At 46.4% G+C, this 26,966-nt stretch overlaps 3 protein-coding genes across 4 annotated transcripts in view; 2 read left to right on the top strand and 1 right to left on the bottom strand.

The window, feature by feature from the left end:
* Positions 1-1,687: 1,687 nt before the first annotated feature.
* On the bottom strand, positions 1,688-7,086 carry tbx18 (T-box transcription factor 18). Its single transcript, XM_049756370.1, has 8 exons — positions 6,873-7,086; positions 6,022-6,169; positions 5,632-5,733; positions 4,985-5,156; positions 4,360-4,527; positions 3,769-3,833; positions 2,862-2,956; positions 1,688-2,751 (listed from the first exon to the last, which is right to left on the bottom strand). The coding sequence occupies exons 1-8, from the start codon at positions 7,084-7,086 to the stop codon at positions 2,210-2,212; spliced, it is 1,506 nt and encodes a 501-aa protein (XP_049612327.1). The 3' UTR covers positions 1,688-2,209.
* Positions 7,064-26,966, top strand: part of LOC125989893 (hormonally up-regulated neu tumor-associated kinase) — a 27,210-nt gene continuing 7,307 nt past the window's right edge. For both annotated transcript variants that reach the window (XM_049756368.1, XM_049756367.1), the window contains exons 1-4: positions 7,064-7,184; positions 8,143-8,206; positions 12,176-12,265; positions 13,576-13,641. The gene's annotated coding sequence lies outside the window, so the exon portion shown is untranslated. The remainder of the gene's footprint in view (positions 7,185-8,142; positions 8,207-12,175; positions 12,266-13,575; positions 13,642-26,966) is intronic.
* Positions 17,683-23,665, top strand: LOC125989900 (uncharacterized). The gene is made up of 7 exons (XM_049756378.2): positions 17,683-17,781; positions 17,852-18,088; positions 18,191-18,730; positions 22,298-22,374; positions 22,458-22,658; positions 22,746-22,815; positions 22,913-23,665. The coding sequence occupies exons 2-7, from the start codon at positions 18,041-18,043 to the stop codon at positions 23,054-23,056; spliced, it is 1,080 nt and encodes a 359-aa protein (XP_049612335.1). The 5' UTR covers positions 17,683-17,781; positions 17,852-18,040; the 3' UTR covers positions 23,057-23,665.

Here is a 26,966-nt window from a genome sequence, read left to right as displayed (position 1 = left end):
ATCATTTTTACACATTGTTTCTTTTTTTATTGAATTTGTGGTCCTCGGGAATCTGGTCCTAAACCTCATTCATATTTAAACTGCCTTGAAATCAGTTTAGTCTTGGCACCATATAAATAGAACGGCATTAAACCACGTTAGTAATTCTACTTTTCTCTGGCACGTTTCTTGATTCCCCTCCTCCTCTGGAACCTTCCGCCGCTGCCCACTATGACCTCACCTTTGGGCATTTAATGCTCAGTCACGGACCCTGCGGCCGCCAAACTGAGCCTGCATCATCTGAGGCCCGTAATGCTAATGCTTCCATTCCAAGCAAGGCTAAAGCCACACAACTGGCTTTTATGCAAATGCTAAATACTGTGTTGAAAGACGAGGTCAGCGTAGGGAAATTGAGCAGTACCTACTTTCTGGTTTACTGTTTACAAGTTCATTTCAAATTAGTTATTTGGGTTAGTTATTTTGTGTGTCTGAGACACACAGGGTCCCCCCCTAATCCCCCCCCGTCACTCAGGAACAACAAGGCTACAATTCCTTGCGTTCTAAAATAAGACCCCCTCCACCTCCTCCACACATGTGCTCGTCTTGTCAGCGACCCCTCATGTTGACACCAAGCAACACGAGAGGCCGCGCCCGAGCTAAGGAGGAAGTGGATGACTTGTTCTTAATAATTCTTTCATTGCTTTATGACTTGTGTTATGTAATCATTCATCTTTTTTTATTATTTCGGCAGTGGTCCTGCCACGAGCATGCTTTTGTGGTTAATTCTTCTGTGACCGAAATATTTCGGCACATGATTTATAAAAATACTTTTCTATTTCGCAACAAAAAGGTGACTTACCAAGCCCCAAATATCAAATTTAAGGCCGCGTTGAAGTAAAATTCTTCTATTTTTGGTACAATAAATGGGAGAACACATCAAAGTTGACACCAAATAAACCTTATAAATACCATATAGTATTTCAAAAGTGCTTGAGATGCAAAACTGCCATGCTGGTAATTAATCTACATTAAACTCATGTTTAACATTTAAGCTACAGTACATGTGTTAGCATTAGAATAACTTGGCTAATGCTCTCATGGAGTATGCCTCGAGGGGGCGGCGGGGCTCCTTTTGCATTTTCTGGGATCAGCGTGACCTTTTGAGACGTCTCAACCACCTGTTGCCACACACATTCGCACCTTCACACCCTCCTTGTCGTACGCCCTTGCTCTCTTGTGAGCCAGCGCTCGGTTGAGGGGTGGGCACACACATTGTCCATTTATGCCGTTATGCAACACTTTGCTCTGCACTGGCTGTTTATGGCTTCGGTTGGAATTAGATCAGGGTTTGGGCCAGTTGACTGGAGATGTCAAGGATGGTGTTGGGGGCCATGGAAAATGTAAGCGACGCGTCCCTGCGAAGTGTGTGTTTGCGCGTGTATGTGCAAAGTATTCGCCATAAATCATTCATATGCTCTCTCGGCAGTCATTACGCTGTAGAGTTATAACTCCAAGTATAAAAGATGTCATTTCTCCTTTCATAAATGCGGTAGACAAAAAATGTTGTCTTAAATGAACAAGGAGTAGTGTTGCATGTCTACACTCTCATTTCAAATTTTGTACACTTAGAAGTGTACCAACATGAAAACCTGAGCGGTATCAACATTTCATCTTAAACCCACATTAAAAGGCAGCCCACAAGTAAATGTTCATATTGTAAACATTGTAATTGATTAAGATGAAACAAAAGGTGGTATGACAAGTCAACAATTGGCTGTGCTGTCAGTTAAATTAGTTGCGTACAAAAGCTGTTGGCATGAATAGATGTGTGCATGTGTGTATATATATATATATAATTGGGCCAAGAGCGTATGTGTAAGAAGAGTCTCTAACAAACAAGTTCAAGGTCAAAGAGCAGGTGCATAAGTGCCACGGGTCCCCCCCCCCCTCCTCCTGTTATATTCTCGCCTTCCAGCCACGATACACACTCAGTGCATGGCTGTGAGGAAGCATGGAAACAAAGTGCTCACTTCAACTCACCGGACTTCCTTCTTCCATAATCACTTCCAGTTTTCACCCCCGTCGTTGTGTTATCACTTTGATTAGCTGGCGACATGTCCAGGGTGTAACCATTCAAAAGTCAGCTGGGATAGGTTTGCGCTCACCCTAATATGGATAAGCGTTTTGAGGCCTTCCTGAGTGTCGTATGTCGGATGCACGGTAAACAATTTCAGCCCAGGTGGGCGGCGACTTGCGAGCCCCCACTCCCCGAAGGGCTGCCTGCTAGCCCCAAAGTCCGAGAGTCGAATAAGAAGCCCTGCTGTCCGGCGGCGAGCACCCCCAGGCTGTCCGTTAGCGTCCCATTAGGGCACGAGCCAAGCGGGGTGATCTGTTGGTTGGCGGCGGCAGTGGCACTCATTTTGTCCGGACTGGCGGCCAGGCGGGGGGACGACGGGAAGGTGTAGCCATATAGGCCGTAGTGAGGCGTGTGAAGGCGGAGGCCGGCATAGCCCTGCGGGGCGGGGCCGGACAGGTAGCCCAGTTGCGACGTGGAGAGCGGCAGGGTGCAGAAGGCGTCACCCTCGTAGGACGCCGGGCCCCGGGGCGGCGGGAAGGGCTCCGGAGGGGTGGCGTAGCGGTGGAGCGGGAGGGCCGGGCGATTGCAGGTGAAGTCGCCCGGGCTGAGGGGACACACCTGGAAGGGCGACGAGCAGGGCGAGGGTGATAGCAAATGAGGTGATGGACCGACACCTCCATGGCCTCCTTGGACTCCTGTGGGAACACGTTCATTGAGATGTCATTAGTTGTCACCTGAGCAAAAATTATGTCAGATGTAATTTTTTTTTTTTTGGGAGGGGGGGGGGGTCATCAAGATCACGTACCTTGTTTGGTCATGCCAGGGATGTCCTCGAAGGTTAGCGTCCGCAAAGACGGCCGCCAGAAGGCATACGACTCCACCAGGGCTTCCAGGCCCATCCTGCAAACACAAATCACGTTAGCCACGCCACCTCGTAAAGTGACCACCTGGCCGCCATCTTGGTCTGTCTCTTTGTCTGTGCAGGTAATGAGGGGCATAAACGCCACGTCGCCATTGGCCGCTGCCAGCCGGGCGCTCCGAGGTAATTGCTTTCACACGGCTTTTATGGGCCAATCAGGAGCAAGGAGGCCGGAAGCCGCAGTGAGGATTTATGAGGTGGGATCACCCACCCTCTCGCCTCCACCCTACCTCACCCGTCCTCCTCCAAGGTAGGCTGGTGTGGCCGCCTAACGCAACTCCTCTGTTGGACCTTGTTAGTGTGAGGATGAAAGTCACCCCGCCCCACCGCCACCCAACATATGTGCACACCCGCAGGGTTGAAGCCGCGCTGATAATTTAGACAAGCTGCCCCCGTGAAAAGTATGCATGTTCACATTTCGCATGCTTGCCTTAATTGTTGGCTTACTGCTTTTTTTTTGTACCGATTGCATTTGATTCATTTAGCTTTTGTTTCAGAAACTGTGTTCCCATCTTCCACGACAAAGTGATGAATACTCCACGATGAAATCTCCTGAACGCTGCTGCGGTAAGACTTGATTAGTTCCACTCCGGGTGGATTTTTCGTAGCGGCCCGTCGCACACTTCCCACGAGGGAAGGATAAATAAATGCAGGCCGTGCTTTTTTCCCCCCTTTCCCGTAATATCAGACTGAAATAGCCGTAACAAAAAACAAAAAGACAGAAAACCCGCAGGCCAGCAAGAATCTCAAACATGACCCAGTTGCGGCGGGTAATATGAAGGTCTCGACTCACCGATTCCTTCCAGAGTCTCTGAAGCCTTTGGCAAAAGGGTTTCTGTCAATTTTCAGCCTGGTTATCTGGAAAACACAGGAAAAATTCCCCCTAATCTTATGACAACACATAAAGCATGCCAGCATGTCTCTTGACATTTAGGAAACTGAGGCAGTGTGTTTGCGGGGACGCACATGTGACACATGCTAGTTGAGAGAAAAAAATTGTTCAACCGTGTGAGCTGAATCCAATGTCAGATGTTCAGTCTTACGCTCAATTTGGATAATGTACACCATTGCGTTATTTTTACAGGCAGCTACTTTGTCAGTTGACAGGATTAACCAGAAAAAAAAAAGTGAACTCAGTCAGGTTTTTCTTTGTGGACACATTTTTACTTTTAAGTGAAGAGTCTTATCTAAATTTCAAACCGTTCCGGGATAAAAACCGCCTACGTGGTTTTCATTAGACATCAATGACTTTTCTCATTGAATTCAAAGCATTTGAAATTCTCGCTCTGTGGTAGGCATAAAGTAACCAACGGGGTGGGAGGTGTACGCTTCTGTTTTCATATTGTTGGGGAGGGTGACTTGAAGATGATGAGTAGGTACGAACCTGCTGGTTCTGGTACGCCGTGACAGTGGTGAAGACGGTCTCGGGGAAAGAGAAGGTGCACGTGCCCTCCCCAGCGGGAACAGCCTTCACCGGGGACAACTCCTCGCCGCACTCCTTCCGAATCACGTGCACCCGCGGCTGGTACTTGTGCATGGAGTGCAGGATTATCTGCATTGGGAGCAAGCAAAATGGGCTCTTAATGTGTTTCAAAAAATTATATTTTTAATTTGGCAGGAGATTATGTGAATTTAATTTTAGCAAAGAGCATTTTGTTGCCTGGGTCCTTCAAAATGCTTCATCTACTGGAAGACCTCCTCCAAGACCAAACCATTAGAAAAATCAGGTCAGTGGATATATATCCTTTTTTTTTTTTTTTTTGCTTTTTAAGGGATTTTGTGGTGCTCAAAATTTAAGTCACTTTCTTTGAAATGTTCTAATTTAACTTTTAAATACACACAAATTTTCTTTGAAATTTTCTAATTTAACTTTTAAATACACACAGAGAAATATAGTATAAGTGTAAATAAAATCATAACAGTTAATACTAATAAGGTTAAGCGATACCATGAATGAATAGTTGGATAATGTGGTCAATAATAATAATAATAATGATAAGTGAATTTACATGTCCCTGGTCGTCCAGCTCGTTGTTGGTGAGCTTGAGCTTGTCGAAGCTGACCACCTGCCTCATCCACGTCTCCCCTGAGGCGGGCGAGTCCGGGTGGATGTAGACCCGGGGTGGCACCGGAGAGTCGGCGTTGCCCGCCACCATCCATTTGGAGCTGTGGTACACGTACCTGTAAGAACACAGCAAAACCGTCCACTTGCAGTTTGTGTCGAAAAAAGAATATCAAAATTTAAATAAGGAATTTTTGAAATGCCAAAATCTGGTTCTGTGAGTTTTTTTTATTTTAAACTTGATTGATTCAAATTGGTTGAGAAATGTGAAAGCAGAAGTGTGTGAAAAAAGTAGGGACGGTAAGAAAAATAATCTCCAGCAATCCCACAATAACTGAAGTTATGTAAATGTCGTTCCAAACAAGACTGTTGAATCTTTCTGGCGTGCGTAAATACGCACCAAAGGCTCTTGGGAACCTTTGTTGTGCTTTTTCCCCCCCTCTGCAGATTGGCACATTTGCTGCGCTGACCTTCCAGCAGACCGAGGTTAAAAGTCCAAAAGGAACAACCAAACAACTGTGCCCAGCGCCCTTTGTGTGTAACACAAAGAAGAATTACGACTTCAACGTGTCATATTTCTCATTTCTAGCTTACCTGTATCGTTTGTTGTCCACGGGGATGATATCCATGGCGATGTAATATTGCTGATGTGGGTCCAAACCGGACATTTTCACACGCATGGCAGGGAACATCCGCCTGAAAACCAAACGCATCTATTTACAAATACCTTGCAGAAATGGGGGCTTTCAATTCACTTTGCAAAAAAAAATAAAAAATAGTGATGCTCACTTTGCAATGATTTCTTAATTCCTTGAATATTTATCTTTGACTATAATGTCCCCACTATTAATTACGTTTAACCAAAACGTGCAAATTGTTTTTGTTTTTTTATTATTTAAAGCACACTATTTTATTGGCCTTTTAATTTAAATTCAATTTGCATGAACACAAACAGGCAAAACATGACTTAGCAAATGTCTATACCTTCCAGCTTTCGTGATGATCATCTCCGTACCGATCTCGTGGAAGCGTTTCCACAGGTCCGAGCCCTGTAGGTCCACGCGTGGGTCCTCGCTCCCGGTCCCGCAACCGGCTGCGAGTTGCGGACTCTCCAGGAGCGCGTCTTCGCTCTCTGTAGCACACGCGCGCACAAACATGCAATTACCTGTTACCACGTTCCACACGTTTACTGCGTCTCCACTCTATTTTTTTTTTAAATTACAATTGAGAATGCTTTGTATTAAAAATGTAATTCAATTAAGTAGCTATTATACAATTTTGGGGAGTTGAAATACAGTTGAATTTATTGATCAATCTGATAACTAAGCATATTTATGAACGTGTTTTCTGTTGTGTGTGTGTGTGTGCAGAGGGTGCATTTGAATGCAGACCCTGAGGCTTATTGCATTAGAAGTGACACCGTAGACTCGCGTATTAGGTTTCCAAGTTTCCAGTGCATCCTGGTGCTTTTGGGTCCGTTTCTACTGCTGCTAATTGGCGCGTTTACGACTGCAGCCAAAAGCCCATAAAATAAAGCATCGACTCACAGTCATAATTGTCACACACTTTGCACGCCGGCCACAAGCCCAACATGTCTTATTTGCATGAGTGGCTTCTAGGATGACAATAATCAAGATTAATAATGACGACGATATTGTAAGTATCTGATCACTATTATATATTATATTATACTAACATAGATGTGTGTGGAATGTAGACGTGTGTATGATGTGGCAGCCGATAGCGTTGTTGAATGTTGTGGATGTCTGCAAATGTTGTACATATTATTCCATCTTGAGTTCCAGTTTGTGGCAGCACTGCAACCTTTTACTTACGGGATCCGTCGCTGGCATATTCCGCCTCACTGCCGTGCACTCTGCCCGCCGGCGGAGGCTCCGGACTGGCGGCCGTTCTCGGGACGTCGTAGCCGGGCGACGTCGCGCCTTCTCCAGCCGTCCTGCGCCTCTTCTCTGCCCCGATGAGCGCCTCCACCGAGAAGGCGTGCGCCTTAACGCTGAGCGCGCACGGTGAACGTCGCTTCTCGGCCATAGCTCCGATCCCAAGTCCCGGGAAGCGACAGTGGTCAAGGCGTGTCAACCGTGTCTTGGGTACGAAGACGACGACAACGTAGAAGAGTCCCCGAAAAGGTGAAGAAGTGTTCTGTGGTGCAAGTTTCCTCGCGTCTGAGGTCTCGGTTGTCCACCACTTTTTTTGGAGGGAGGTGTCAACATAGGGGGAGAACCAAGGAGGGGCTGTGGGGAACCTGTCAATCACAAATGGCCTGGGCCAATCAAGAGTCTTCCCAGTACCCACTCCGGAAGTGGTTAGCCTCCGTGGCCGCGCCCACTGGTGAAGCCCATATGTGGTCAACGAGTGAAGCAACACCACATCAAACCCTTCAGTTAGAATTTATTGCATTATTTACATTATTTACTCGACGTTTTAACACAAGCGATAAATTAAATCTCAGTAATTTATTCAACAACAAATAGGAAAATGTGCACATACAACTGAAGATTATTTTTAAGTTATAGACATTACTCCTTCTGTTGGATGTTGAATAAACTCGTACAATGAACAGACACAAAGAACGCATGAATTTTGAAGCAAGGAATAAAGATGCATATTCTTCATAGTTTTATAGTCAGTGCAAAGGTGTTGTTATTAATGGTAATTTAGTACAATACACCCAAAATGTAAAGTGTTGATAATACTGTGAAATTATCATTCTGCTGAATGTTTTAGTTATACGCAAATTTTGTGAAAAAATAATCTGCTATGAGCTATTGTTCAATAAAGTGTCCTTGGTCCTCAAGAAGACGCGAAGCAATTCTATAAGATTTTTTATGTATGCTACATTATTTCGCATTTCATTTCATGTAATTTCATTGGCATGCATTTCAATAGGTTTAACTGTGGTCCTCACTAAAGACATAATTGAGATTTAAAAAAGTATTTAATAGTATTGAAGCGAACATAGTGTTATTTATTCGACGTTCCATCGATTATTCACTAAATAACGATGGATATTTACAAAGAACTCTGCTGTAACGGTTGACTTGAATAATCATGAATTGAACGATTTATTGACATGTTCTGTTTCAGTGATGGTGAGAAGGGTCCCCGAAGTGACATTTTGACCTCCACGACGAGCAAGCAAGTAAATCAGGTGAGGAATGAATTAGCTTAAAACATAATTTAGAATTTAAAAAATATATATGATAGTTTGCAGTTGTCAAAACCTTATTATGTCATGAAAAGTAGACACAGTGTTTTACAATGTTGCTTTTAAATTACAATCGATTCGGATTTTTTTTTTTTGCATTCTATAAATGGCAGCTATTTTTTCCCCAGTGGCTTTGCATTTTTTTTTTATTTATTGTACATGCTGTATTGACAAGTACTGTTCTGACTTCTAGTTAAGGATAACTTTAATTAGGGATATATATGTAGGCTGCCGTAAAAAATATTTAAGTCGTGTGTTTCTGACCTGTAATTTAATTTAGAAAAAAAATGTCTATATAAAAGTGTTGACACTACTTTTAAATAAATCCGTATAATTTCAAACAATATAACTGCCATCCAAGCATATACTGACTCCAAAACAAGTCAAATAAAGTCAATGTTGTTTAATATAAATATAAATATTATTTATATTATTGACAACCACTGTTCCTCCATTATTATTGTTGCAATAAATATTACTCACACATCGGTAGTTCATATTTGCCAATCATAAAATGGAGCACTATAATTTAAAATTACGGCGAGTTTATATCACACTAAAGATAATATGGTGGTTAAACATCATGCTTCTATTTTTTTTTTTTTTTTTTGTTAGTATCATTACTATTGTGATTAAATACAGACAAAAAGGACCAGATTAACGGAATCTTTTGACCGCGGTTTGCTCACCCAGAGTCGGAAAATGAGCGAAAAACGTGACAGCTTCAAGGCGCGTGCATGCGTTGCAGGCGCTTGCCCGTGTGCGCTTCTCTAATGAGCCTTGACGGCGCGTGCCAGCCTGCAGGCCCAATCTTCGTGCTTTCATTTAATCTTTTTTTTATTATAATTCATACAAACCAAAGAATTAAAAAGCGTTTTAACACGAAGTAAAACATTTTTGCATTGTTGATAATGACGCCAGAGACTCAAATATTACAAACACTTCTCAGTACATGCATTGTAGCACCAATCACTAATAATAAACTACTAAACCACAGCAGTAATTATTGCTATACGGGATTTTAAAAAATATTTTTTCCTCAAAATAGAACACAATTTTTTCTATATTTATGCGAATGTGTATCCAGGCGCACATGTTTGTATGGGATGAGCTGCAGATGTTTCTTTGTTTGTGTACGCGTGTGTGCCGTGCGCATGTGTGTTTATGGGAGGACAAACTATCAGTCTTAGCATGCAATGAATTTAGTCCTTTGATAAAGCGCAGTTTGAATGTGTGCACCTTTAGCAGTTCATTACGTGGCCGCATTCAGGATATTATGGAGACGATTACACACACACATACGCACCATGGCAGCGAAAATGGGAGCAATGAAAGCTTCTCTGCTGGTGACTAAATTGAGACGTTGGTTTTGTTTTTTATGACTTAATAGAGGCAAGGTTGGAAATTTTCACCTCCATGGAAACAACACCTGCTTGCTTGCGCTTTAAACAGAGCGAGGACGTCATCCAGGGACGATAACTACCTCTTATGCATGCAGGTCATTTCATTTCAGGGCACCAAATGTCTGGCAAGTGGACTCTTGTGGTTACCTGAGAAGACATTTGGCCTCTCTTCTGAGCGGGCTTCATCAGTTCATGCAACGGCACGAACCAGAGGCTGCTCTGAAGGGAGGCCAAACGTCTTCCAAGACAACCAAAAAAAAACACCAGTCCACTAGCTTTTCATATACTGAGCTACCTAGACATGCATTGTCATTGAAATTCACATTGTAACACTCAGAGCATTCGCCAATTGTTTTTTTTCTCAATAAAAACGTACATGATTAGAAAATATGGTCTGTATGGAAAAAATAAAATTAAAATATCTAAATTGAGACAAATCATAAAGTTTTGAGGAAACTATGCTTGTTCGTTTTTCAGGGAGGTAATATAGTTTCATGCAGTCAGTCATAGTTTTCGGACTCAAAAAAAAAAGATGCTATATGTAATTTTAGTAATTCAAAGTTTATATTCTATTCTTTTTCTTTAATGATAACTTTTGCTCTTTTGAAGGAGGCGTGCGCCCGTTAGGCCGCTAACGCTCACGATGATGTGAAAATCACAATCTTAAAACGCAAACATCTGCAGCTCGTAAGCGAGCTTTCGGGGAGCGGCGGGCACACGTGCGTCTTAAAAAGCGCACAACAACGCTTATTTTCATCCGATTTCTTTCTCCCACCCAACTGGAAGCGTTTAAGCGTTTTCTTAATCAAAGAACAAAGTCATAAAAAGAGAAATTCCGAATTGGCCGCTAATGCCGCCTTTCCTCTCCCATCCAACTAGCATTTAGCGCACATTGAAGGAATGTCAATTTATTGGAGTGTTTAGGGCGTAAAAATGTGCACAAACACGTACTGGTTTTTATAGCGACGTTGCAAAAAAAAGAGTAAAGAAAGTGTTCTAGTGTTTCCCTCCCCAGTTCCTATTTTTACCTTTTTCTAATTGGCGGTAATGACTCCGTTTTAACGGCAAACGGCAACATGAAAGCCTCACAGACAAGTTACATGTGTTCCCTTGTCGTATATTTATGAATGGGTCCCACTTTCTCACATTTTATATTTTTAAGATATATATATATATATATATATATATATATATATATATATATATATATATATATATATATATATATATATATATATATATATATTGTGCTGACGTCACACCCCGGCAATATGTTTTACGCCAAGTTCTTCGGTATTATGACCACCCTAGTTCAGTGTTAAGACTTGTTGCTTTGAGAATATCCTATTTTCCTGCAGTCGTCATGAAATCATTTAATGACGTCATTTAATGACGTTGCTTTATCTTTGGAACAAAATGGCTGCAAGCTGGTTGTTCTTGAGCACAACACTCATCATTTTGACTTTCTTCCTCCTTTTTTAAAAATTCATTTTAATGGCTTATTCCCCTTCGTCATCATTATCATCGTTGCACAGTGAACATTTGACTTTTTATGGACCCACTGGACATTCTCAAACATGTACAACATATGAGCCAGGATGCACTCGACGTGTTTGGGTGGCTCCCACTCAAGGAAAAAAAAAAGAACTGGACAGTTTTGTTGTTTTGTCTTAGTGGAAGCACTCCAATACATTACAACATGCACTTTCATTTAAAGCAGGCTTTCACAAAAGGGGAATACCCCACCCCCAAAAAATTGCAACAATAAAAAAATCTGCGACGAGGTGAATCCGCTGGTGTCATACCACAATGATGTGGGGTCTCAGTGTTTCTTAGAAAAATCTGCTTTCACTTGAATCCCCCAACTTTTTTTTCTGCTGGTTTTGTCCTCGGTGATACGGCCTCGGGCGAGAAATGTGTTTTTCATCCAGCGTCTCTTCCTCCCTCTTCCCGGGATAACGGGGGTCACAGCATGGAGACCCCCGATGACTCCACACCTGGAACAACAACGCCCGGAATATCCGCTCGCCGTGCACGTGTTTAGTGTGCATGTGTGTGTGCGCACTAATCCTTCTTCAACACCTCTTTAGGCCTTAAACGAGCCCTGGGGTGCTCCGAGTATGAAACACTTGAGGCGTTTTTTTGCATCTGCATGTGTGTGTGAGAGCAGGCGACACGGCGCTGAGATGTGATTAATAAAAGATGAGTGCAGGGGAAGTTGGACTGTTTGGATTCCGTCTTTACGGGATGAAAGACGGGTATAGGGGGGTTGGGGGGGTGACCGGGGCCACACTGTGAACGAGCCTTGGGGGGGGGCGGAGTGCAACAAGTGATGACAGTGAGAAAATATTCCCATCCGCCATCTTTTGATGCCTGTGGTGTGCCCGCTTGCTAAAAGTAGCGCTGCAAATGAACTGGAAAAGATGCTGACTGAGATATTGTTGATGATTTTTTTTCTTTTTCATAAAATGATGATTTAAGAATATTGACCATCTTTTATCTTCTTTAGGGGTCGCCAGTATGATGTAGCCCACCCCAGCTGACCTTGGACAAAAGGTGGGCTACAAACTGGATTAGCCACCAGCCAATCACAGAGGAGGTAATTTATACATACACGCACACGCACATCTTTTTTTTTTTTCTTTTTTTTTTTTAAATAAATTCAGACTTTTTATTTTTTTTTACTCTTGAATTGCAACTTTTCCCACCACTACCCAATGCCACTTTGGTGTCTGAAAGGGCCGCTGGCGACTTGGCAGTGAGCCCCTCGTCCAGATGCATTGTAATGTTTTTACAGCCCATGCATTCATCCAGTCACGACTATTTCATCTTCAAATAAAATTTCGATGATGCCGAGTGGTTTTCGCAGAAGGCGCGTGGCGTGCAAACGTCTCTTGTAAATGATATCAAAGATGTGGAATTTACAAGGAAAACGCTTTTGGTTTTTTGGATTTCTAATTTCATTCTGATCTTGTTTGGCTCATGGAAATCTTGTTGGAGACAAAAGTATTGGAACACAGCTTTTCATCAAACTATCAATACAAAAGCGCTGATCAAAATTTGCTTGGTTGGGGGGTGTCCCAATACTTTTGTGCCAGGAAGTCTTTTGAAGATTTGAGTCTGCGGCGCTCAAGCTTCCCGCGATGGTGACGTTTGTAAGTTGGCGCGGACATCACACGCCGTGTTTCTTGACCTCACATAAAAGTTGCACATGCGACAATAAAATGCATCCGAGCTTGCACATGAAAGCCCACAGAATGCGAGGAAGAGGCTGGCTCCACATGCTAATTCCAGCCACTCCAACTTCAAGTTGAATTTGTTCCCTGACCAAGCTAGTAACTTGAGAGTTAAAATGCATTGTAGCATTATATGGTGCCATTGTGTATTTTCCTGAAATTTCTTTCTTCTGCCTTCCTATTGGCTAACTGTTGAAACTTTGGTGGCGCCACCTGATGCTTTGGTTTGCCCATGGCAGCCTGCAATTTTTTTTTAATACATCTATACAACTAGACATGTCGTGTGTTGTGCTAATACACAAACACACACACAAGCTGGTCTTTGTGAAGCACACAAGCACAGTTGTGTAACGTTTTAACGGCCTGATGTTTGCCAGCCAACGAGGTGTGCTATTAACAACATAACACGTGCTTAATGAACACATACACAGACGGGCGCACTAATAAGGGAGGATACACTTTTTACAGTGTGGCGTTCACACAGAAACACATCTTTACGACGCAAGTCACAACAAAGGTGTCGCGGTGAGAGAGGTGTGCCGGGAGCTTCTATCAATAATCCCCTCTAATTCCATTTCCTGTGTGTGTTTGTGCGCATGGATGCGCGTGTGTGTGTTGTGTGTGCGTATATGTATGCGACCCTTGTAAAATGATGTTTGTTTTTTTCTTTCAGATGTCAAAGTTCCAGTTGTGCTGATCACCCTCGAGAGACGCACCTTTCGTTGACGGCAATAATGAGGTTTGTTTTTGTCCCAGATTTCTTGTGCAACATTGTGATGAAAATGTTGAGATATGTGTTTTGCATGAAACATCCATCAATTGTGTTGTTGCTTCAAATGTTAGTGGTGGCTGTCATGGCTTTTAGTGGACTGGGCCTCGCTTTCACGGGCTGATTAAAAGTTACCAATTGGGAACAGATTCTGACACACATTAACACACTCACACACCTAAACATACACACACATGCATAGATGCATGCTGTAGTACTCCCACAATGCAACACACATGAGGGCTAATGAGCTAGTGAGGAAAAAACTTAAAGGGGGCTGTCTCATCAGTGAACAGGTTGTAACTCAGAACATATTCAGCCTCTGCGTGTGCGCACGCGCGCGCGTGTGTGTGTGTGCGTGCGTGTGTGTGCATGTGCATGCGTGTTTGCCACGCACGTGCACACGCACACTGTTTCAGTATGTTTCCTCCCCATAAAAAGCAACACTTAGCACTTCATTGGCATTGAGCACTTGTGACATTATGCAGCAGAAGCACACACACTTAGCTTTGAATATTCCGTTTACAATTAAAAGCATTTCCATTCATTTTACCAGAAGACAAACAAATTACAATCACTTTACATACAATACTTACTAAAAATAAATTATAAATAAAACTGGAAAAAAATACATTCATTATGTATGTTCCCCATTGTGATACTACTGCATACCTATTTTGCACCCCACTGTGTATAAATATTCAAAATTTTCTCACACAAGCCATTTTATTAGGCACACCTGCCTGCACATTCTAATGACTGAACACTATAGTGAATACTGTCAATATTTTCGAGTGTCAACGCACTGCAAGTTTGTGAGGGCAAAACCTGCATCGCTGCTAATATGGACCGTGTGTGTGTGTGCACGCATGCTTGCGTGTGGATGTGTGCTACCCGCTGCGCTGCTCCCCAAATTGAAATGTGAAAGAAACGTGTTGGAAGGTGATGACAAGAGTGAAGCGAACCAGTCATTTCCTGGCGGCCCGACCCAGATGTGTCTCACACACACACACGCACGCACGCACGCACGCACGCACGCACGCACGCACGCACGCACGCACGCACGCACACACACACACACACACACACACACTTGACATTCTGCTACGCATCTTCTGCAGATTTTTTCAAAGTCAAAGTCAGCTTTATTGTCAATTTCTCCACATGCCAAAGACACACAAAGAAACCGAAATTTCGTTCCCCCCTATCCCACGGTGACAAGACATGGCTCACAACAGACAAACAAGTAAACAAGTATAACAAAAGCGTGCTGAATAAATAATGAATAAATAACACAACAATAAATAAATAAATAAGAGGAGCAGAAAAAAAAAGGAGCAAGTGCGCGTACAGCAGACATTCCCGAAAATAGCGCAACAGTGCCGCACGCTACGCAGAAGGGGGTAGCGAGTTCAGGGCCCTAACAGCCTGGAGAAAGAAGCTGTTGGCGAGTCTGGTGGTGCGGGAGCGCAGGCTCCTGTACCTCTTCCCAGAGGGCAGAAGGTCAAACAAAGAGTGAGCCGGGTGACTCACATCTCTGGCAATCGAGGTTGCCTTGCGGGCGAGATGGGAGGTGTAAATGTCCTTCAGGGAGGGGAGCGAAGCACCAATAATCTTACCAGCCGTATTCACTATGCGCTGCAGGGCCTTCAAGTTCTGTTCAGTGCAGTTACCACCCCAGACAGCGATGCAACTGGTGAGGACGCTCTCAATGGTCCCACGGTAGGATGTAGACAGGACTGCCTGAGGAGCACATGCACGCCTGAGCTTCCGCCGGAAGTACAGGCGGCGCTGAGCTTTCTTTGCCAGTGACGAGGTGTTTGCGGACCAGGAGAGGTCCTCACTGATGTGCACCCCCAGGAACTTGGTGCAGCTCACCCTCTCCACCACAGCACCGTCGATGATCAGCGGCAGGTGTTTTGTGTGACCCTTCCGGAAGTCAACAATGATTTCCTTGGTCTTATTGACGTTCAGCAGGAGGTTGTTGTCCCTGCACCACGTGGTCAGAAGGTCAACTTCCGACCTGTACCGAGTCTCGTCGCCCTTCGTGATGAGACCCACCAGAGTCGTGTCGTCAGCAAACTTCACTATGTGGTTGTCGCTGTAGGTCGCAGTGCAGTCATGCGTCAGCAGGGTGAAGAGCAATGGACTGAGCACGCTGCCCTGGGGGGCCCCCGTGCTCAGCGTGATGCTGGCGGAGATTTTGTCGCCAACACGCACCACCTGAGGCCTCTGACAGAGGAAGTCCAGTATCCAGTTGCAGAGGGAGGTACTGAGGCCCAGCTCGTCGAGTTTGCAGATGAGTCGCTGCGGCACAATGGTGTTGAAGGCAGAGCTGAAGTCCACAAACAGCAACCTCACATATGAGTCCTTTCTCTCCAGGTGGGTGAGGGCTGAGTGGAGGGCAGAGCAGATGGCATCCTCAGAGGACCGCTTGGCACGGTATGCAAACTGGAAAGGGTCAATGGTGGGGGGGAGAACTGACTTGATGTGCTCCATGACCAGCCGCTCAAAGCACTTCATGATGATGGGCGTCAGTGCCACAGGGCGGTAGTCATTGAAGCAGGACGGTGCAGGTTTCTTCGGCACAGGAACGATGGTGGCAGCCTTGAAACACGAGGGGACGATGGCCTGCTGCAGGGAAACGTTAAAGATGTCCGTGAAGACACCCGACAGCTCCCCAGCGCAGTCCTTCAGCGCTCGACCCGGGATGTTGTCAGGGCCCGCCGCCTTACGGGTGTCAATAGCGGCAAGCACCCTCCTCACACCGTCGGCAGAGAGGTGCAGGGGCTGCTCGTGTGGGGGGGGAGTGGTCTTCAGCGGGCAAGTGCTGTTCTGAGCGTCGAAGCGAGCAAAGAAGCGGTTCAGATCGTTCAGCAGACGGACGTCGCCCTCACAGCTCCTCGGCGCGGGCTTGTAGTCCGTGATGGTCTGAATGCCCCGCCAAAGGCTACGTGCGTCCTTGCTGTCCTTGAAGTGGGTGGAGACCTTGCACGAGAACGCCTTCTTCGCTTCTTTGATGCCTCGGGACAGGTCGGCCTCGCGGTCCTCAAGCCAGCCTCATCCCCCGCTCTGAAAGCCTTGTCCCTGGGCCTCAACAGTCTGAGGACAGCCCCCGTCAACCACGGCTTCCAGTTCGCGCGAGTGACTACGGATTTCGAGCAAGTCACATCATCGATTACGAGTCATCCGAGGAGAAAGCTCGATGCGTGTTGGGGAACTTTTGAGCGTTGTAGTCGGGATCTCCGAGCACTCGCGCTTAGATGTCCTTCTTGACCTGGAAGCAAAGACACAGAGCTTCTTTTGACACGTATCAATACACCTAAGTGGGGGAAGAAAAGTCAAGCAAAAAATATTTACTCAATAGATCTACAAATCAACAGAAAAAAACAGTTGGAGTCTAGGACTCACCGTTCTCAAAATAAGGGGGGGGGAACATATCCTCACAGGGCACCCGTACTAGTTGGGCCTAAGCGCCCATTTGGGGGAAATAATGCACATTTGCAATGAAAATCGGAGCTCTTACGAACAGTTGATGCCACTTGAATGACGACATCAGTTGCGTTTAAGAAATGTTGCATTTGACTTTGTATTTCACGTATAAGAGTATAATCTTCCTCACGCCATAATGTAGCGCGCGTCGATCACAGGAACCAACACTTTGATATTGTCACTCTATGTGATAACGTCACATTATATATATATATATATATATATATATATATATATATATATATATATATATATATATATATATATATATATATATATATATATATATATATATATATATATATATATATATATATGAGAGTCGATCAATCTCCAATAGGAACTCATGGGCTTTTTCGATTTTCCTTCTCACTTTTTCTCCCCCATACTGGAAGAGAAGAACAGCGTTTGTTCTTGACTGGTTAATTCAATTTTAGCTGCCACTGCCGGCCGGCCGGCCGGTCCTTATTGTGGTCTTGTGCATGTCATGTGCTGGTCGAGTCTTTAAAATGTCATTGCAGTCGTGGATGCAAATGGTAGAAAATGTCAAATGGATTTACCCATGACAATCCTTGTCATGCAATTGCTACGATGCCAAATATGAACCAAAGTGCCAATGTAATAAGAATTCAAGCGACGACAGAGCCATGAAACGGAGTCAACTCCTCGCTAACTGTCTCTCTTTTAGGTTCTCGAGGGGGACTAGAAGCGCAGCCGGCCGGAGTTTGGATCGAAGAACAATTTGCAGGCTCGTTGTCCATGTGACTTTGCAGCCTTGCTGCTGCAGGTCATGGTGACATACTGAGTGGGGTTGTGTGGTGAATGGCTGTCAGCAGAGGGGGTCTACTTGCCTTCTGGGTGGCTTGTGTCCGCATCCATGGCAGAAGGCAGGCCCATCACCAAGCACATCAGGAGCCTTTGTCAGGTAATTAGCTGGCTGCAAAGAACCATTTCAACACTAGTTCCATTCAATGGGATGAGGGAGGAGTTTAGCATTTTTCAGATCCATCGAGTGTGTGTCTTTCAGCCAATTGATTTGCAGTGGCGCTGCCCAACCCGCCACCCTCTCAGCAGTGCATCATGGGCCCTGGCGTCGCCCAATTGCACCAGCTATCAGATCCCGCTCTTTGGTCAGACTAGACTAGCAGAGGTTCCAGGAAGTCACAAGTCCACCGACTTTTCCTTCCTATTGACGACGGTGGACGGCAGCAGAGAGGATGACATCAGCATCGGCAGCAGCTTCCGGAGAAGCGGCGCGCACGGCCAAAATAGACAGCACGGCTGTTTCGGAAGCCTCTTTGAAACCGAGAGTTGCCCCGCACCCTTTGTGTACGGCTCTCGCTTTTACTGTTTCCATTCCCTGGGAACAAAAGCCACGGCGGGCGGCGGCGGCGGCAGCCCAAACTCTCGGCAGGCTATTGGATTGGAGAGAAACAAGATGGAGGAGTTTCCCTGTCATCCCAACCCTGTGTATAGTCGCCATGTAAGAACAGAGGGCTCGCAAAGTGAAAGAGACAATGAAGGAGAGCAAAAGCTGGCCGTGGCATATGAAAGACTAAGGACGGAGGTAGGTAGGCAGATGCTTTCTCTGAGATAGATACGCTCCAGGGAAAGTGGCTGAATCTCTTTCCAAACAATCCAACTTCAATGCTTGTGTTGATGGCTTTTCAAGATGGCGGCGCGTGCACACGCAGCGGCCACTCTCTGTCCCGTCAGTACGGTGATTTGTTCGTCTAATGAGTGTTCGTCCGACAGTCTTGTGTGTTCGTCTCGTCCGTGCTACAAGTACAGCAGGCAGGTTCTGCTTGACATCGGCAGAAGTGGGTTTTGCGGCGTTCTGGACTTTGAAGCGTCGACATTAAAGGCGCTCGGACTGCTACGTCCTGAAACGTCGCCGACCTCACCCGCTATTCCTCCCCCGGTTGGGAGCCGTCGGAAACGGTGTGCGAGGAGGCAGAAGAGGGGCAAGCGCGGAGGCGTCCGGGCCAGGCTGGCGGCCAACCCAGCGCGACCGGCGGTGCCCTCCATTCTTCTGGCGAATGTTCGATCGCTGGACAACAAAATGGATTACGTTCGCCTGCTGAGGTCTACGAACCGGACGGTGCGGAACTGCTGTGTGCTCGTGTTCACCGAGACCTGGTTGAGTGACAACATTCCGGACTCTGCAGTGCATCTGGAGCGGCTAGCGTGCTATCGGGCGGACCGTGCCATTGTACGAGGGGGAAAGTCGCGTGGAGGTGGAATATGCGTCTACATCCGAGAAGAATGGTGCCGGGACTCTGTGGTGGTATGTAAGCACTGCTCGCCGCTTGTGGAGTTTGTGATCATTAAGTGCCGTCCTTTTTATCTGCCGAGGGAATTTACCGCGATTCTGCTAGTCGCGGTATACATCCCGCCTTCCAACATCGAAGGAGACAGGATCGCGGCGCTTGGTGAACTGTACCAGGCTGTCAGTGAACAGCAAACAGCGCACCCTGACGGTTTCACCATCTTCGCTGGAGACTTCAATCATGCCAACCTGAAGTCTGTTTTCCCGAGGCTTCACCAGCATGTTCCCTTTCCGACACGTGGAGACAGCTTCCTGGACCTAGTCTACTCGGCGCAAAAGGGAGCTTTCAAAGCCACCCCCCTCCCCCATCTGGGGCTTTCTGACCATCTCACCGTTTTGCTTTTGCCCGCATACAGACAATTGGTAAAGGCATCCAGGCCGGTTCGGAGGCAGGTTCGAGTGTGGCCTGAGGGTGCCTCCGATGCACTTCGTGACTGCTTCGACACCACTGACTGGGACTTGTTTAAGCAGGCAGCCACCTACAACGATTGGACGGACATAGAGGAGTATATTGACTCTGTTACCTCTTACATCACAAAGTGCATCGATGATGTGACTTGCTCGAAATCCGTCGTCACTCGCGCGAACTGGAAGCCGTGGCTGCCGGGGGCTGTCCTCAGACTGTTGAGGGCCAGGGACAAGGCTTTCAGAGCGGGGGATGAGGCTGGCTTGAGGACAGCGAGGGCCGACCTGTCCCGAGGCATCAAAGAAGCGAAGAAGGCGTTCTCGTGCAAGGTCTCCACCCACTTCAAGGACAGCAAGGACGCACGTAGCCTTTGGCGGGGCATTCAGACCATCACGGACTACAAGCCCGCGCCGAGGAGCTGTGAGGGCGACGTCCGTCTGCTGAACGATCTGAACCGCTTCTTTGCTCGCTTCGACGCCCAGAACAGCACTTGCCCACTGAAGTCCACTCCCCCCCCACACGAGCAGCCCCTGCGCCTCTCTGCCGACGGTGTGAGGAGGGCGCTTGCCGCTATTGACACCCGTAAGGCGGCGGGCCCTGACAACATCCCGGGTCGAGCGCTGAAGGACTGTGCTGGGGAGCTGTCGGGTGTCTTCACGGACATCTTTAACGTTTCCCTGCAGCAGGCCATCGTCCCCTCGTGTTTCAAGGCTGCCACCATCGTTCCTGTGCCAAAGAAACCTGCACCGTCCTGCTTCAATGACTACCGCCCTGTGGCACTGACGCCCATCATCATGAAGTGCTTTGAGCGGCTGGTCATGGAGCACATCAAGTCCGTTCTCCCCCCCACCATTGACCCTTTCCAGTTTGCGTACCGTGCCAAGCGGTCCTCTGAGGATGCCATCTGCTCTGCCCTCCACTCGGCCCTCACCCACCTGGAGAGAAAGGACTCATATGTGAGGTTGCTGTTTGTGGACTTCAGCTCTGCCTTCAACACCATTGTGCCGCAGCGACTCATCTGCAAACTCGACGAGCTGGGCCTCAGTACCTCCCTCTGCAACTGGATACTGGACTTCCTCTGTCAGAGGCCTCAGGTGGTGCGTGTTGGCGACAAAATCTCCGCCAGCATCACGCTGAGCACGGGAGCCCCCCAGGGCTGCGTGCTCAGTCCATTGCTCTTCACCCTGCTGACGCATGACTGCACTGCGACCTACAGCGACAACCGCATAGTGAAGTTTGCGGACGACACGACTCTGGTGGGTCTCATCACGAAGGGCGACGAGACTCGGTACAGGTCGGAAGTTGACCTTCTGACCACGTGGTGCAGGGACAACAACCTCCTGCTGAACGTCAATAAGACCAAGGAAATGATTGTTGACTTCCGGAAGGGTCACACAACACACCTGCCGCTGATCATCAACGGTGCTGTGGTGGAGAAGGTGAGCTGCACCAAGTTCCTGGGGGTGCACATCAGTGAGGACCTCTCCTGGTCCGAAAACACCTCGTCACTGGCGAAGAAAGCTCAGCGCCGCTTGTACTTCCTGCGGAAGCTCAGGCGTGCATGTGCTCCTCAGGCAGTCCTGTCTACATTCTACCGTGGCACCATTGAGAGCGTCCTCACCAGTTGCATCGCTGTCTGGGGTGGTAACTGCACTGAACAGAACTTGAAGGCCCTGCAGCGCATAGTGAATACGGCTGGTAAGATTATTGGTGCTTCGCTACCCTCCCTGAAGGACATTTACACCTCCCATGTCGCCCGCAAGGCAACCTCGATTGCCAGAGATGTGAGTCACCCGGCTCACTCTTTGTTTGACCTTCTGCCCTCTGGGAAGAGGTACAGGAGCCTGCGCTCCCGCACCACCAGACTCGCCAACAGCTTCTTTCTCCAGGCTGTTAGGGCCCTGAACTCGCTACCCTGCGTAGCGTGCGGCACTGTTGCGCTATTTTCGGGAATGTCTGCTGTACGCGCACTTGCTCCTTTTTTTTCTGCTCCTCCTATTTATCTATTTATTTATCTATTTATTGTTGTGTTATTTATTCATTATTTATTCAGCACGCTTTTGTTATACTTGTTTACTTGTTTGTCTGTTGTGAGCCATGTCTTGTCACCGTGGGATAGGGGGGAACGAAATTTCGGTTTCTTTGTGTGTCTTTGGCATGTGGAGAAATTGACAAATAAAGCTGACTTTGACTTTGACTTTGACTTTGAGTTGTGCACTTGACGGTATTACCCGTTGAATAGCTTCATGCTACAGGGCAGGGATTCGGCAAGTCGTGTGACAACTTTCCATTCTTCTAGTTTAGTAACGAGAATGAGCATTGAGACATGTCATCTGGGAACAAATAACAGGAGTTTTTTTTTTTTTTTTTTGGTAATACATTGAAGCATTCTTTTACAGCTTCCAAAGAATCACGACTATACCATGTACTCCCGTGACGTTGAATTCATCAACGGACTTGTCAACACCAAGACCAGGTAGTGATCCAGCTTACCTTAGCTTGAGACTATGATCCTATTTCTTTTCTTTTGTGACTGGCCCATATGTCCGTCTCTTGCAGGGGACGTGCGATCTACCGACTCAGCACTTTGCTGTGGCGCCTGGTGTGTCTGTTCTATTTCACCGACGTCCGGCTGGAGGTGCTGAAACTGACCAAGCGCGTGGAAGACGGGACCATTAAGGCTCGCTGGAGGCTCCGGGGCCTTCCCTTCCTGACTCTGATTCTTCGCTTCTACCGCAAAGTCAAATCACACCTGTACAGGTAGCCCCACCCAGACTCTTTTGGGTCCATTTGAAAGCAGCCCGTCCATATGTGTCATTCTGACTGAATGGCATCTATCTGTTCCAGGTCCTATGACGCTTTCGCCACATTCTACATAGGACGCGATGGACTCATCCATTGTCATCAAGTTGAAAAGGTAAGAAAGTAGCTGCGGATGTGGCTTGGCGGGTTAGGGCTCGGTCAGGTTTTCCAGTGTTTCTTCCTTCAAACAGCAAACTTTTGTGATTGTGCAGGTGATGCCAGCTCAGCCCCCGGCCCTGCCCAGAGTCACGTCCCTCCTGGCCGGTGCTTTAGTAGCTCTGGGGGTGGAGGAAAACCCACCCGCCCTCAATCCGCTGCCCTCCCTCTTGTCATCACTGCGGCAGGTCCGAGAATGACGGATCATGTCACACTGAAGGTCCACAAGACTGTTTCTTTGGCATTATAGGAACAAGAGCTGTAGCACAACGCATGATATCGTTGCTTTTGGATTAAGTGCACAACTCTCCCGGCTATTGGTCTGAACTAGTAACCGCGGCATTTTAGGTCAACTATCACTTACTACATTTACTAACTGACCGAGTGTTATGAATATGCTACAACACGCAACTTTGGTTTACCATCGCCTTTCCCAACTTGTCTGGTGTTTTGTAGTGTACCAAAATATCCCATAATTATCTGCCTAAATAATTGTGACTAATTTAAAACTATTCTACTTGTTAATACCTACAAAATAACATTCTAACCGGAGATTGCTTTCACCCCAGCGACCCGGGTTCGAATCTCAGTGGGACGAAAAAACTTTTATCATAGAAAATTTGCAACACAGTTGCTCGTGTAACCATATAACGATACACTTCTTTAGAGCTAGGGTTAGGTTTAAAGTTAGGGTTGGAGCTAGAATTAGGTTTAGAGCTAGTGTTAGGGTTAGAGCTAGGGTTAGGGTTAGAGCTAGGGTTAGGGTTAGTGCTAGGGTTAGGGTTAGAGCTAGGGTTGGGGTTAGCGTTAGGGTAGGGTTAGAGCTAGGGTTAGGGTTAGGGTTAGGGCTAGGGTTAGGGTTAGAGCTAGGGTTGGGGTTAGGGTTAGAGCTAGGGTTAGGGTTAGAGCTAGGGTTAGAGCTAGGGTTAGGGTTAGAGCTAGGGTTAGAGCTAGGGCTAGGGTTAGGGTTAAAGCTAGGGTTAGAGCTAGAGCTAGGGTTAGGGCTAGGGTTAGAGCTAGGGTTAGGCTTAGAAATAGGGTTGGAGCTAGGGTTAGGGTTAGAGCTAGTGTTAGGGTTAGAGTTAGGGTTAGAGCTAGTGTTAGGGTTAGAGTTGGGGTTAGAGCTAGTGTTAAGGTTAGAGTTAGGGTTAGAACTAGGGTTAGAGCTAGAGCTAGGGTTAGGGTTAGAGCCAGGGTTAGGGTTAGAGGTTGAGTTAGGGTTAGAGCTAGGGTTAGGGTTAGGGCTAAGTTTAGGGTTAGGGTTAGAGCTAGGGTTAGGGTTTGAGTTAGGGTTAGATCTAGAGTTAGAGCTAGGGTTGGGGTTAGAGCTAGGGTTAGGTTACACCTAGGGTTAGCGCTAGGTTTAGAGCTAGAGTTAGGGTTAGAGCTAGGGTTAGGGTTAGGGCTAAGTTTAGGGTTAGGGTTAGAGCTAGGGTTAGGGTTTGAGCTAGGGTTAGGGTTAGAGCTAGGGTTAGGGTTAGATCTAGGGTTAGAGCTAGGGTTGGGGTTAGGGTTAGAGCTAGGGTTAGGGTTAGACCTAGGGTTGGAATTAGCTTGCACCCTAACCCTAGCCCTAGCTCTAACCCTAGCTCCTACCCTAACCCTAGCTCTAACCCTAACCTTAGCTCTAACCCTAACCCTAGCCCTAACCCTAACCCCAACCCTAGCTCTAACCCTAACCCTAGCCCTAGCTCTAACCCTAACCCTAGCTCTAACCCTAACCCTAACACTAGCTCTAACACTACCCTAACGCTAACCCCAACCCTAGCTCTAACCCTAACCCTAGCACTAACCCTAACCCTAGCTCTAACCCTAACACTAGCTCTAAACCTAATTCTAGCTCCAACCCTAACTTTAAACCTAACCCTAGCTCTAAAGAAGTGTATCGTTATATGGTTACACGAGCAACTGTGTTGCAAATTTTCTATGATAAAAGTTTTTTGCGGCTTGGTGGTGCACTGGGTAGCACGTCCGCCTCACAGTTAGGAGGGTGCGGGTTCGATTCCACCTCCGGCCCTCCCTGTGCGGAGTTTGCATGTTCTCCCCGAGCCCGCGTGGGTTTTCTCCGGGCACTCCGGTTTCCTCCCACATCCCAAAAACATGCTTGGTAGGCCGATTGATCACTCCAAATTGTCCCTAGGTGTGAGTGCGTGTGTGAATGGTTGTTTGTCTCTGTGTGCCCTGCGATTGGCTGGCAACCGGTTCAGGGTGTCCCCCGCCTACTGCCCGATGATGGCTGGGATAGGCTCCAGCATGCCCGCGACCCCCGTGGGGACTAAGCGGTTCAGAAAATGGATGGATGGAAAAGTTTTTTCGTCCCACTGAGAATTTCGTTTTTATGTTTTAATTGGCGAATAAAGAAACAAGGAATAAAACACCAGACAAGTTTTAACATAAATGTTTATTAAAAATAATAATATTAAAAGCAAATTTCAAACCAGCAATCTAATGTGAATATTTAGGCGTACATAGGTATACACGTTATTTGAAAACTACTATAAAAATATAATGAAATAAATAAATAAAGTGTAGCGAACGATTTGGTGAACGATTCTTTTGAACAAATATTTTGAGTGAACCGATTCTAAAGATTCAGTTCACTTAAAAGAACTGGAATACACATCGCTCGCACAAAACAGTGCAAGCTATTGTGGACTGCCTTTCGAAATAGCCGACTGCTTAGTGACTCGGCAAGAGCTTGGTTCGATCCCAGGTGCGAGGAAGTGCTTTTGTTGTGCAATTAACCCTTTATTTATTTATTGTCTTTTTTTTTTAACCTCGTGTAGTGTACCTAGACATATTGTCATATAAAGCAGTTAACCAAATGTCTGATTTTTGTGTTTTAATTGGCGAATATAAATACAAGGAATAAGACGCCATACAAGTTTTAACATAAATGTTTATTAAAAATAATATTAAAAGCAAATTTCAAACCAGCAATCTAATGTGAAATTGCAGTAGATATATTGGATAACAATATTTAGTCGTATACAGGTATACACGTTATTTAACGACTATAAGTGTCATATTACGATACAAGTGTTTACCAGCTCAGTGGCCTAAGAGGAGAGTGTCCGCCCTGAGATTGGGAGGTTGTGGGTTCAAACCCCTGCCGAGTCATACCAGCGACTATAACAATGATACCCATTTCTTCCCTGCTTGGCACTCAGTGTAGGGGGTTGAAATGCCCCCCCCCCCCTGCTGCTCACGATCATTGGGACTTTTGGCACTCAGTGTAAGGCAGGGGTGTCCAAGTCCAGTCCTCGAGGGCCGCATTCCTACATGTTTTCCAAGTTTCCCTCGTTAAACACACCTGATTCAAATGATCAGTTCTTCCTCACGTTCTACAGGAGCCTGATCATTGAATCAGGTGTGTTTAACGAGGGAAACTTGGAAAACATGGAGGAATGCGGCCCTCGATGACTGGACTTGGACACCCCTGTTGTAGGGTGACCAGATTTGGGGAGGACAGCCAATCAGGAGGTGGGGTTGAGGGCGGGTGTGGCACCATCTAGTGTCCAAGTGACGTAGGTACACTTGGAAATGGCCGTGTACCTAATGGAGTGTCTAAGTGACGTCACAGAACCAACAGCCAATCAGGAGGTGGGGGTGAGGGCGGGTGTGGCACTTTTCACTTAAACCAGGGGTGTCGACCTCCAGTCCTCTAGGGGCCGCGTTCCAATATGTTTTCCAAGTGACCCTCGTTAAGCGCACCTGCGTGAAAACTTTTAGCTCCTTTCACGTTCCGCAGGAGCTAAAAGTTTTCACGCAGGTGCACTTAACGAAGGACTCACACGGACACTCCATTAAGTACACCGCCATTTTCAAGTGTACCTAATAACAGGCCACTTTATTGGAGAAATATCATGGTCAAAGGTCACAGGTGTCACGCTCTCGTCCTCGGGGCCGCGTTCCAACATGTTTTCCAAGTGACCCTCGTTAAGCGCACCTGCGTGAAAACTTTTAGCTACTTTCACGTTCCACAGGAGCTAAAGGTTTTCTCGCAGGTGCACTTAACGAGGGACTCACACGGACACTCCATTAAGTACACCGCCATTTTCAAGTGTATCTAATAACAGGCCACTTTATTAGGGAAATATCATGGTCAAA

This window comes from Syngnathus scovelli, chromosome 20 (genome assembly GCF_024217435.2).
Source record: "Syngnathus scovelli strain Florida chromosome 20, RoL_Ssco_1.2, whole genome shotgun sequence".
NCBI lineage: Eukaryota > Metazoa > Chordata > Actinopteri > Syngnathiformes > Syngnathidae > Syngnathus > Syngnathus scovelli.
The sequence above is the reverse complement of the archived record's forward strand: the minus strand, read 5'-3'. Positions and strand labels throughout refer to the sequence as shown.

What these genes read in the sequence shown, in the direction of transcription:
- LOC125989900 (XM_049756378.2), top strand. Translation starts at nt 18,041, where the DNA reads ATGGCAGAAGGCAGGCCCATCACCAAGCACATCAGGAGCCTTTGTCAG. An exon ending in CTTGTCAACACCAAGACCAG is followed by an intron (nt 22,375 to 22,457) that starts GTAGTGATCCAG and finishes CGTCTCTTGCAG; the next exon opens with GGGACGTGCGATCTACCGAC. An exon ending in GTCAAATCACACCTGTACAG is followed by an intron (nt 22,659 to 22,745) that starts GTAGCCCCACCC and finishes TATCTGTTCCAG; the next exon opens with GTCCTATGACGCTTTCGCCA.
- tbx18 (XM_049756370.1), bottom strand. Translation starts at nt 7,086, where the DNA reads ATGGCCGAGAAGCGACGTTCACCGTGCGCGCTCAGCGTTAAGGCGCAC. An exon ending in ATCATCACGAAAGCTGGAAG is followed by an intron (nt 5,734 to 6,021) that starts GTATAGACATTT and finishes TTTGGTTTTCAG; the next exon opens with GCGGATGTTCCCTGCCATGC. An exon ending in CGGCGTACCAGAACCAGCAG is followed by an intron (nt 3,834 to 4,359) that starts GTTCGTACCTAC and finishes TGTGTTTTCCAG; the next exon opens with ATAACCAGGCTGAAAATTGA.